Below are 12,025 nucleotides of genomic sequence, written 5' to 3' on the forward strand. Positions count from 1 at the left end.
TGATGTCTTACATGGCCTTTCCCATGAGGTCCCAGCACAAGCTACAACTACATAAAAATCACAGAATTATAGAGTTGGAAGGGACCCCGAGTTATCTAGTCCAACCCCGTGCAATGCAGGAATCTCAGCTCAAGCATCCATGACAGATGGCCGTCCAACCTCTGCTTAAAAACCTCCAAGGAAGGAGAGCCCACCACCTCCCAAGGGAGACCATTCCACTGCCGAACAGTTCTTACTGTCGGAAGTTCTTCCTGATGTTTAGTCAGAATCTCCTTTCTCCATCAGTTCGGGTCCTACCCTCCAGAGCAGGAGAAAACAAGCTTGCTCCATCTTCCATGCCACAGCCCTTTAGATATTTGAAGGTGGCTACCATATCTCCTCTCAGTCTCCTTTTTCCCAGGCTAAGCATACCCAACTCCTCCAACCGTTCCTCATGAGGCTTGGTTTCCAGATCCTTGATCATCTTGGTCCCCCTCCTCTGCAAACATTCCAGCTTGTTAATATCCTTCTTAAATTGCAGGGCACAGAAGTGGACATGGAACTCCAGGCGTGGTCTGACCAAGGCAGAACAGGGTGGCACTATTCCTCCCCTTGATCTGGACACTAGACTTCTGCTGATGCAGCCTGGAATTGCATTAGCTTTTATTTGCTGTTGACTCATGTTAAGCTTGTGGTCCACAAAGACTCCTAGACCCTTTTCACATGTAAGCCAGGTGTCCCCATCTTATATTTGTGCAGCTGGTTATTCCAGACGAAGTGTAGACTCTTACATTTGTCCCTACTGAAATCCATTTTGTTAGTTTGGGCCATGTTCTTCTATCTGTTAAGGTCAATTTGAATCCCAATTCTGTCTTATGTGGCGTTAGCTACCCCTCCTAGTTTTGCGTCATCTGCAAATTTGATGAGCATCCCCTCAATTCCTTCATGCAAATCATTTATAAAGACGCTGAACAACAATGGGTCCAGGACAGAACCCTGCAGAACTTTTTTCCAGGATGATGATGAGGCATTAATGAGCACTCTTTGGGTTTGGTCCGTCAACCAGCTACAAATCCACCTAACAGTTACCTCCTCCAGCCCACATTTTACTAGCTTCTCCGCAAGAATATTATGGAGGACTTTAACCTTACTGAAATCAAGATACACTACGTCCACAGCATTCCCCTTATCCACCAAGCTTGTAACTCTATTAAAAACAGGAATGAGATTCGTCGGGCATGACTTGTTGATGAGAAACCCATTCTGGGTCATAGTAATCACAGCATCCTTCTCTAAGTGCTCATAGACAGCAACCGTTGAATTATCTGTTTTAGGACCTTTCCTGGGATTGATGTCTAGCTCACCAGTTGGCAGTTACCATATTTTTCACTCTATAGGACGCACCCGACCATAGGACACACCTTGTTTTAGAGGGGGAGAACAAGGAAAAAAAATTCTCCCCTTCTCTGCGCAGCGCCCCTTCAGCAAAGCGGCAGGAGAAACGGAGCCCCTTCCATTTCTCCTCCGGCTGAAAGGGCGCTGCGCCTTAGCTGAAGGGGCACCTACCCTTCAGCGAAAGGAACCTGAAGCCTCCGGAGGCTTCAGTGAAGGCAACCCGAAGCCTCCGGAGCGCAGCGGGAGCTCTCTCTGCGCTCCAGAGGCTTCAGGCAGCTATCGCTGAAGCCAAGGAGCCTGCATTCGCTCCATAAGACACACACACATTTCCCCTTAATTTTTGGAGGGGGAAATGTGCGTCTTATAGAGCGAAAAATACGGTGCCTGGGTGTTCTCCCCCCCCCTTTTGAAGATGGGAACAATATTTGCCTACCTCCAGTCTGCAGGAACCTCACCTGTTCTCCAAGAATTCTCAAAGATTATAGACGAAGGCTCTGAGATTACACCCGCAACCTCCTTTAGATTAAAATCAGTGAAAATGCTTAAAATATCAGAAGAATAGGGTGGGTCAAAGGCCAGGGTAAAAAGAACATTATGTTATTATTACAACGGAATAGTACAAAATGCTGCAGCAGGACTGCTGGCAGGAGGAGTCAGGAGTCTGCCAGGGGACGGATGACTCCACCTCTGCTCTAAGATCTGCAGTCACCGATGATTCGTTACCGATATATATTTTTCCCAACAAGTGGTTTATTAAATGCTTTAAATGGAAATGAGTAAATGATTTCATTTCTATACCCCTCTATAAAGAAAAAAATCTCAAAAGTGGTTTACAACTCATTAAAACATGAAACAATCCAGAATATAACAAAGTCAAGTACATTTTGCTTTCCCCATATTTATTTATTTACCTACTTACTTTATATAGCTGCCCGTAGCAGAAGTACTGCAGGAAGCCAGTGTGGTGAGGTAGTTAAGAGTGCAGGACCAGGACCTGGGAGATCACGGTCCAAGTCCCCTCTCATGAAATATTATTACTATTATTATTATTTCATTGTAAAAAAAAAAATTGCCACCTAGACATTCTGTATGGCAACCGTAACCCAGGTTTAAGGTGCCGTTTGGTGATTAGCTTCTATGTCTGTGTTTCTAACACTGCTAACTATAAAGGAACCATCTCCATCTAAGGCCCAAGACTGGGCTGATGAGAGCAAGCGGTATCTGGTGTTCCCAGCCTCAAAGACAGAGCGAGGAATTTGGCCAGGGTTAAGGAGGGTGGTGCTGTGGGTTAAACCACAGAGCCTAGGGCTTGCTGATCAGAAGGTCGGTGGTTTGAATCCCCACAACGGGGTGAGCTCCCGTTGCTCGGTCCCTGATCCTGCCCACCTAGTAGTTCGAAAGCACATCAAAGTGCAAGTAGATAAATAGGTACCGCTCCAGCGGGAAGGTAAACAGCGTTTCCGTGCGCTGCTCTGGTTCGCCAGAAGAGGCTTAGTCATGCTGGCCACATGACCCAGAAGCTGTACGCCGGCTCCCTCGGCCAATAAAGCGAGATGAGCGCCGCAACCCCAGAGTCGTCCGCGACTGGACCTAACAGTCAGGGGTCCCTTTACCTTTAAGGAGGGCCACATATAATAATTAAGTAGGTGGCTCCTCCACTCCCCCCCCAAAAAACAGCACACCCATAGGATTCTTCTAGTTGCTGGAAACCAAAGGCAGACAGCTCTTGTGCACACATCCTGCTTGAAAGATTCCCACAGGCATCTTATTGGCCACAGGATGCTGGACGAGATGGGCCCCATTTAGCCTGATGAAGTAGACTCTGCTTATGTTCTTATGAACATAAAGGTAAAGGGACCCCTGACCATTAGGTCCAGTCGTGGCCGACTCTGGGGTTTCAGCGCTCATCTCGCTTTATTGGCCGAGGGAGCCGGCGTACAGCTTCCAGGTCATGTGGCCAGCAGGACTAAGCCGCTTCTGGCGAACCAGAGCAGCGCATGGAAACGCCATTTACCTTCGCGCCAGAGTGGTACCTATTTATCTACTTGCACTTTGACGTGCTTTTGAACTGCTAGGTTGGCAGGAGCAGGGACTGAGGAACGGGAGCTCACCCCATCGCGGGGATTCGAACCACCGACCTTCTGATCGGCAAGCCCTAGGCTCTGCGGTTTAACCCACAGCGCCAGGAGGCTGCTTTTTTCAAGTCCCTCAATCTCAGCATTGTACACACTGACTGGCACTGGCTCTCCAAGGTTTCAGGCAGGAGTTTTACACAGCTCTCCCTGAAGATGCCATTGGGGACTGAAGCTGAGACCTTCTGCAAGCAAAGCAGCTGCTCTACCTACCACTGAGTTATGACCCTTTGCACTGGAGGATAAATACTACTGGAGAATACATAATTGGGATTATCATCGCTCTTCAGGACCAGGCCTCACAGACATGTTAATCCTCAGATCAGCTACCAAAGCAGAAGGGAAGCGCAGGATGCGTCCTTCTGCCATTGGTCAAGGACTAGCGGCCCATGGGAGACTGCGCCCACTGTCTCCCAGGAAAACAGCAAAGGGGAGAGCAACCTAGCCCTCTCCTTCAGCCAGAGAAGGAGTTTGCCTCCCCATTTCATGTGAGAAAAGACATGGACCACTTGTCCTCAGACCACGGAGAAGGAAGCCTGCTGCTCTCATCATGTCCATCGGGATGAGGAGTTGTGCATACTGTCCTCGGGTCCAGAATTGGACCACTTCGATCGGATACTCCCTGCCGATGTAGACAGATTCCTCCGAGCTGGAAGGCCCACCACTTGCCCCCTTGACCCATGCCCGTCCTGGCTGATTGGAGCATGGCCAGAAGAGGTGTGGGCCACCTGGGTGAGATCATCAACTGGTCCCTTGGCACGGGGACTTTCCCAGGGGAGTTGAAGGAAGCAGCAGTGCGTCCGCTCTTAAAGAAAACATCTCTAGATCCTTTAGATCTAGCCAATTAGCGCCCAGTTTTGAATCTTCCATACCTGGGTAAGGTGATTGAGAGAGCAGCTGCCAAACAGCTTAGTAGATTTCTGGATGAAACAACGGCTCTGGATCCATTTCAGTCCGGCTTTCACCCTGGTTATGGGACAGTCTGACCCTTATATTTCCCTCCCCTTATGGTTTTGTTTTATGGGCTACTATTAAAATGAGGCTGCATTTTAAATTGTATTTTAACCCGTATTTTAATTAACTGTTGTTGTTTTTTGTCCCCCCACCCCCTAATTATGTTTTATTGTAATTTTATTGGTGTTAAGGTGCCCTGAGCCCGGTTCTGCACAGGGTATAAATAAAAATTTATTTTTTTAAATTATTATTAGACGTTGTTATGTACAATCTGCAATTAGGTACAAATCTTTTACTGCAAGTTTTACAATATTGTTAAATTACGTTGCACACTGATTTGTTACGCTGTGTGAAAAAGCAACATACAAATCCTTTTTCAAAATAAAACAAAATTTAAAAAATCTATTATATAGCTGCATGGAACTCCTTCCTCAAACAGACGCATCATGAACGGGTTTAAGGCAAGGTGGGTATCTCAGAGGGTACTTGGCCCAGCAAATTGCTTTCTGGTTTCAAGGGAAGTCATAGTACCATGGGCGTAGCCGGGGGGGAGGGAGGGGCAGCTGCCCCCCATCAAGTAAATAAACGAAAATACTCTTAACTGACCAATCGTGTCACAGATAGCTCGGTTCTGCTCCCTCCCCTAACAGAAGGCCTTGCTGCGTCCATGCATAGTCCCACTCTATCCTGCCTTGGCAAGACTCCACCTGGAGTCCCGCGTCCAGTTCTGGGCCCCCCCTGTGTAATGATATTGAGAAGCTGGAGTGTGTGCAGAGGGGGGCAGCCAAGATGATCAAGGGTTTGGAAACCAAGCCTTATGAGGAACAGCTGGAGTTGGGTATGCTTAGCCTTAGAAGACCGAGAGAGGACATGACAGCCATCTTCAAATATCGGAAGGGTTGTGACATGAAAGATGGAGCAAACTGGTTTTCTGCTTCTCCAGAGAGCAGGACTCAAAGCAATATATTCATGTTACAAGAAAGAACTTTCTGACTGTAAGAGCAGTTTGACAGTGGAAGGGATGACCTAGGAAGAATGAACTCTCCTTCCTTGTAAGTTTTGAAGCAGAGGTTGGGTGTCTACCAGCTCCACCTGGTACAAAGGATGAGACCCTACCTGCCTGCGGACTGTCTCGCCAGAATGGTGCATGCTCTAGTTATCTCCCGCTTGGACTACTGCAATGCACTCCACGTGGGGCTACCTTGGAAGGCGACCCGGAAACTACAACTAATCCAGAATGCTGCAGCTAGACTGGTGACTGGGGGCGGCCGCCGGGACCACATAGCCACCAGTCTTGAAAGACCTACATTGGCTCCCAGTACGTTACCAACCACAATTCAAAGTGTTGGTGCTGACCTTTAAAGCCCTAAACACCCTCAGCCCAGTATCCCTGAAGGAGCGTCTCCACCCCATCGTTCTGCCTGGACACTGAGGTCCAGCGCTGAGGGCCTTCTGGCGGTTCCCTCACTGCAAGAAGCCAAGTTACAGGGAACCAGGCAGAGGGCCTTCTCGGTGGTGGCACCCACCCTGTGGAAAGTCCTCCCATCAGATGTCAAGGGAATAAACAACTATCTGACTTTTAGAAGACATCTGGAGGCAGCCCTGTTTAGGGAAGCTTTTAATGTTTGATGTATTACTGTATTTTAATATTTGGTTGGAAGCTGCCCAGAGTGGGTGGGGAAGCCCAGCCAGATGGGCGGGGTATAAATAATAAATAATAATAATAATAATTATTATTATTATTATTATTATTACTATTACTATATCTGTCAGGGATGCTTTAGCTGCAATTCCTTAGGATCCCTTCCAACTCTAGAATTCTATGATTTCTTGCACCGTCCCTTTTGCTGCTGAGTTTGCAGTGCTGATGTGACTTAACCACATCTTTTAACGTGACTCACTGCTGTAAAAAAAAACCATGGAAAAGCAGGGTGCAGAATATTTGAAATAGAAGATATGGATCTGCAAATACTTCTGCCTCCTGTTTGCCAACCCAGACCAACATCAGGTGGGTGTGGAAGAAGAGGGGAAAGTAGAAGGCAAATCCCCCCCAAACCCCCTCGCCCTACTCAGAAAAAAGCCTTCATGCCTTCCCACTCCCAAGGCATTACAGCATCACAGGCCAGGCGTGGGGAACCTCTGGCCCACAGGTAAAGTTTGGCCCAGCTCCTCTCAGACAGTGTCCACCTATCCCACACCTGAGGTGAGGTGTGGCTGGATCCATGGGGAATCCAACTTCAGAGCAGAAAGCAGGCCTGAAGACCCATCAGATGTCACCGTGACCATCAGTGAACAAGCGGGCAGTCTGGGAGGCCCATCAAACACGCCCCACGAGGGCTGCCGGTCTGATTAAGGTCTCCACCCCGCCAAAGGCAAACAGACGTCTACAAAGAAATGTGCTAGTAACGTCACCACCAGTGACCATCAGATGCACTTTTTGCTTCAGAATTACAGTTACAAGAACGTAAGAAGAGCCTGCTGGATCAGGCCAAAGTGGACCCATCCAGTCCAGCCTCCTGTCCTCGGCCCAGTATACCTGAAGGAGCGTCTCCACCCCCATCATTCTGCCTGGACACTGAGGTCCAGCGCTGAGGGCCTTCTGGCGGTTCCCTCCCTGCAAGAACCCAAGTTACAGGGAACCGGGCAGAGGGCCTTCTCGGTAGTGGCACCCACCCTGTGGAACACCCTCCCACCAGATGTCAAAGAGAAGAACAACTACCAGATTTTTAGAAGACATCTGAAGGCAGCCCTCTTTAGGGAAGCTTTTCATGTTTAACAGGTTATTGTATTTTAATATTCTGCTGGAAGCCGCCCAGAGTGGCTGGGGAAACCCAGTCAGATGGGTGGGGTATAAATAATATATTATTATAATATTATTATTATAACCAGATGCCCATCATGGGAAGCCCACGAGCAGGACATGAGCCTTCCTTTCCCCTTCAGTTATTCATTTGTGGGGGATCTTTTGGTCATGGTGGCGGGATTTATATACTCATTGTCCGCCTATCCCGATCTTCCTCTTGCCAAGATCCAGGGAATCCAAGAACCACCTTGAAACACAACGCAACTATCACAAAACAACAGCTAACATTATGACAAATCAGTTTGTTAAAAATATTTATCACTAGCTGCTCAAAGCCTGTTGGAATAAATACGCTTTAATATCCTGAACGTTGACAAAATGGGAGAGGGAAACAACTGAACCTCAGCCGGAAGCGGGTTTCACAAGTGGGGGGCCTCCACAGAGAAAGCCCTGCCCCGCACCACAGGCCTCACTCACGAGAAAGACCTCCACTATAGATCGAGAAGCAACGACAGGAAGGTTTTGGGGGAGGCATCCCAGGAAGTATGTGGCTCCCAGCTCCGATTGCATTTGTACCAACATCTTAAATGAGGCCAGGCAGTTAACTTGCCACAGGCGACAGAGGAGCTTTGCGCACCTGCATCAGACCAGTGCTGTCTAGTCCAGCATCCTGCTTCTCACAGGTGTCTCCAGGAAGCCAGCAAGGAGGGGGTGAGGGAAAACACCAGGCGGGCTTCAGAAGTAGATTGCCCCTGGATGTGGACGTTTCAACACAGCCATCACATTTAGGAGCAAGTGATGGACCCGTCTTCTGTGAATTGCCCCCGTTTGTAAACCCAGGCCCATTAATTCCAGCTACTGCTGATGGAATCAGACATTGCTTGGTCGTGGTTCATGGGTTCACATCACCGGCCACACGATGATGTTTAGGGTGGTGACAGCCAGGTTGTTGCAACTCCTCTGGCGCATGCATGGGATCACACCAGGGTGCTGCTTCGTCAGTGAGGTTTATTACAAAGTGGGCCCTACGTGGGATGTTTCGGCATTCCAGACTCTCTACCTCCAGGCTGGATAGTTCCCACACTACTGACCTACCTGCCAGGGAATCCTTGTGTATTGTTAAGAATTCTGGGGGGTGCTCTATGGAGCACACTTAGTCCATGAAGAGCCCCGGCCACCTAGATCTCAACATAGGTAAAGGTAAAGGGACCCCTGACCATTAGGTCCAGTCGGGGCCGACTCTGGGGTTGCGGCGCTCATCTCGCTTTATTGGCTGAGGGAACTGGCGTACAGCTTCCGGGTCATGTGGACAGCAGGACCAAGCCGCTTCTGGCGAACCAGAGCAGCGCACGGAAATGCCGTTTACCTTCCCGCCAGAGCGGTACCTATTTATCTACTTGCAGTTTGACGTGCTTTCGAACTGCTAGGTTGGCAGGAGCAGGGACTGAGCAACGGGAGCTCACCGGGATTCAAACCGCCGACCTTCTGATCGCCAAGTCCTAGGCTCTGTGGAGCGCCACCTGCATCCCATGTGGATCTCAACATAACCCCAAGAGGGCACCCCAGAACACACTCTGTGCTCAGCTATGGCACCCACATTATGCAGCAGGAGGTGCCCTCAAGATATTGGAAATACAATTCTCATCGGCCGGGGCTGATGGGAGTTGCAGTCTAGAAGGACACCCCCCCCCCGGAATAGCGAGTAGATAGGTTGCAGAAGACAGGCTCTTCTTGATCTGCCCATCTCTAGACACCTCCCAGAATTCCCTGGCACCAAGTTTGAAAACCACCATAGCCTCCACGGACCAAACAAACAGAGGAAACTGGAATGGAAGGGCTGGGGGAATGGGACAACTCGAATAAAGTTCAGCTGCTTCAAGGCACCGAAGGATCAACCCAAATGAATCTGCAATAGAGGCAGAGAAAGAGAAAGCCAGACAGGGCATTCCCCCCTCGGCAGGGCCAAGTCGCATGACCATTACCAGCGTCTTGAGCGAAGGCCAACCCACCAGCCATCTGGGCTCCGGCCATCCTTCCTTCCCCCGCACGGGCTTACGTTCACCCATTCATAAATCGACCCGCGGCCACCGAACCTCAACCACAAGGAAAGGCAACGTTGAGCAAAACCAGCACCACCACTAACCCCCCCCCCAAAAAAACACAACCACCGACACCTACCTGTCCAGTGCAGTCTGAGGTGGCCTCATGTTCATGGCTTGCGGTCAAATCCAGCACACCAGGGGGGTCACCCTGGGTCTTTGGCTACCTGGGTGCGGGAGGTGGGGGGCGTCGTTTTCTTCCTGGCGAAAACGATTTCCGCTGCAAGTCTTCCTTCCCGCTCCCCAGGAAGAGAGAGACAACAAGGCAAAAGTGATTTCTCCTCCTGCAGTCAAGAGGCTGGGTTCTGCCAGTCCATCACCTCCCGGGGTTTGTATTCTCCAGGCATCGTCCCCCAGCCCTTGCAGGACCTGGTTCTTCTTCTTAATTCTTTTTCCTCCTTTTCTTCTTCTTCTGCTCGACAACTCTCCTTTTCAAATTAACTCTCCCACTCTATCTCCCCCCCAAAAAACTTTTTTCAAGGTTACGAATGGGATCGGAAGGGCCAAGTGGAACAGTGGCAGAGATTCCCATCCAAATATTAAAGTCTTAACTGCAAAACACAGATCAAAACATCCTTATAATCCAGTTTTACCAGCTGTTCTTCTGTTTGCAGCGAGAGAGAGACACACTCACAACACAGACGGAATAAAATATGGGGCTTTTACGCTGCTGCGGCCTTTTCTCTTTAAGTAGCAAAGGAAGAGAGAGGGAGATGAGACCAACTTATCCTCTCAAATCAGTTGCTTTTCTCTTTCCTGCGCTTGGGTTTCCTCGCTCCTCAGAATCTTGAAAAAATAAATTAAAAATGTGCAGTGCCAAGGTCCAGTTCGATCATTTAAATAAAAAAAAGGGGGTTCTTAATTATTTCTTGGGGGGAAACACAGGGGACATATATATATCTATGTATGTATATGCATACATATATACACACATATACCCCATAACACAAAGCTGTCGTGCAGAGAGAGGGCAGGGCAGAGGGGGGAATAAATTAAGCAAAGAAATGCACACACAAGCCCAGAATGTGGCATGGGTGAGGGGGTGCTGGGAGGGAGGGGAGGGAAAGGGGTGGGGAAGGTTTGGGGTCCTTGTTGTGAAGAAGCCTCCTTGCAAAAAAAGAAAGGAAAAGGAAAATGTCCTCCGAAGTTGTTTTCTCCTCGCCTCCTCTCTACCTCTCGCCCAGCTTCCCTCGCAAGGGCAGCAGCCTCGTTTTGCAGCTCCTGAGACGCAGCTCCAGAAATGAATGAGCGAAGAAGGGACCCTCCATGGAAGAGGCGGGCGGGCGCGTCCCCTTTCCTCTCCTCCTCCTTCTTCTTCTTCTTCCTCCTTTTTCCTCCTCCTCCTCCTCAGTCCTCTGGATCTTCGCAGGGCAAGAGGAAGGACAAACGCATCAGCCCAGAGAGGGGAGGCGGCGGCTGCAAGCGAAGCCCCCTCTTTGCACCAGCCACCATCTCTGCCTCTGCAGCAGCAGCAGCAGCAGCGCCTCCTCTTTCTCCTGCCCCTGGAGGGGGAATTCTCCCCCTGCCCCCTCTGTGCAATGGCCTAGAAACACCCCCCCCCCTTGCAAGCCCTTCCTGCCTCCCGAGGGCTGTATTCTTCCTACCACTACTTTAAAAACACAGCGAAAGCACCACCCTTTGGCTGCGCTTCCTCCGGCGAGGTTTTTCCTCCCTTTTCTCCTCGGGAAGGCGAGGCCTAGTTGCAGACCTCCGAGCCCCAGCCTTTCCCAGCCCCGCTTCCCCACCCCTCTCGGGAGGAGGCGGCCCTGCCCACCCTCCCCGGCCCTAAACAAGAGGGAGGGGCGGGAGGGAAGGAGGAAGGAAGGAGGGAGGGCGCAGAGCGCAAAAGGGAAAGCAATGGGGGCGCAGCGGCAGCAGCCAGGGCGCAGGCCACCTCTCCTCCCTCCCTCCCTCCCTCCCTGGGCTCCTTGCCTCTTCTTCCTCCTCTTCCTCTTCCTCCTCCTCCTTCCAGCTCCAGGCTCCTGCTGCTGCTGCTGCAAGGAGGGGGGGGCACGGACGGAAAGGCTCCCCGGCTTAAGCTTCGCCCTCCCTCCGTCTCCTTCCCAGCTAATCCCTCCCCTCTCTGCCTCCTTCTCCTCTCCTGCAGGAGGGATCCTTCTGCAGCAGGTGGGAGGGGGGAGGAAGAGGAGGAGAGACCCCCCTTCATCATCCTCATCGTCAATAACAACATTAGGATGAATGCAGTGGCTTTTCTGTGCATGCACTGGGCAGCCTGTGGCGCTGCTTTTTGCAAAGCCTTCCATGGATTCTTAATTCGTGGGTTAATGATTAATCCTCAATAGTCCCGGTCTCTTTCCTGCATCGTCATGAATGCTATTATTTATGGTGTTAACAGACACAGCTGTCAACTTTTCCCAAGGGAAATTCCCTTATCCCGGATAGGATTCCTCGCAAGGGGAAAGTGGACAGCTATGTTAATAGACCTGTAGATTTGGAAGAGGGTCAAAGGGGCATCTAGTCCAACCCGCTCCTGCAGCGCAGGAAAATCCCACAGAAACAATCCCGGAGCCAAAGCTGCCAACTTTGCCCTTTTCTTGCGAGGAATCCTATTCGGAATAAGGGGATTTCCCTTTAAAAAAAGAGAAACGTTGACAGCTATGTCCCGGACCCCGGCACTCGGAGTGCACTAAGGTCCTCAACAA

The 12,025-nt window shown here is 50.2% G+C and overlaps 1 protein-coding gene across 5 annotated transcripts in view; it reads right to left on the reverse strand.

Annotated features, from left to right (window-relative positions):
• ARHGEF11 (Rho guanine nucleotide exchange factor 11) overlaps positions 1-10,923 on the reverse strand; it is a 64,570-nt gene extending 53,647 nt beyond the window's left edge. For 4 of the 5 annotated variants that reach the window (XM_053368197.1, XM_053368198.1, XM_053368195.1 and 1 more), the window contains exon 1: positions 9,442-10,922. In XM_053368197.1, coding sequence (XP_053224172.1) covers positions 9,442-9,476 — 35 coding nt within the window. In that variant the 5' untranslated portion in view covers positions 9,477-10,922. Of the gene's footprint in view, positions 1-9,441 lie in introns of all 5 variants that reach the window. The other variant, XM_053368196.1, reaches the window with a different exon arrangement.
• Between the last annotated feature and the right edge of the window lie 1,102 nt (positions 10,924-12,025).

This window comes from Podarcis raffonei, chromosome 16 (assembly GCF_027172205.1).
Source record: "Podarcis raffonei isolate rPodRaf1 chromosome 16, rPodRaf1.pri, whole genome shotgun sequence".
NCBI lineage: Eukaryota > Metazoa > Chordata > Lepidosauria > Squamata > Lacertidae > Podarcis > Podarcis raffonei.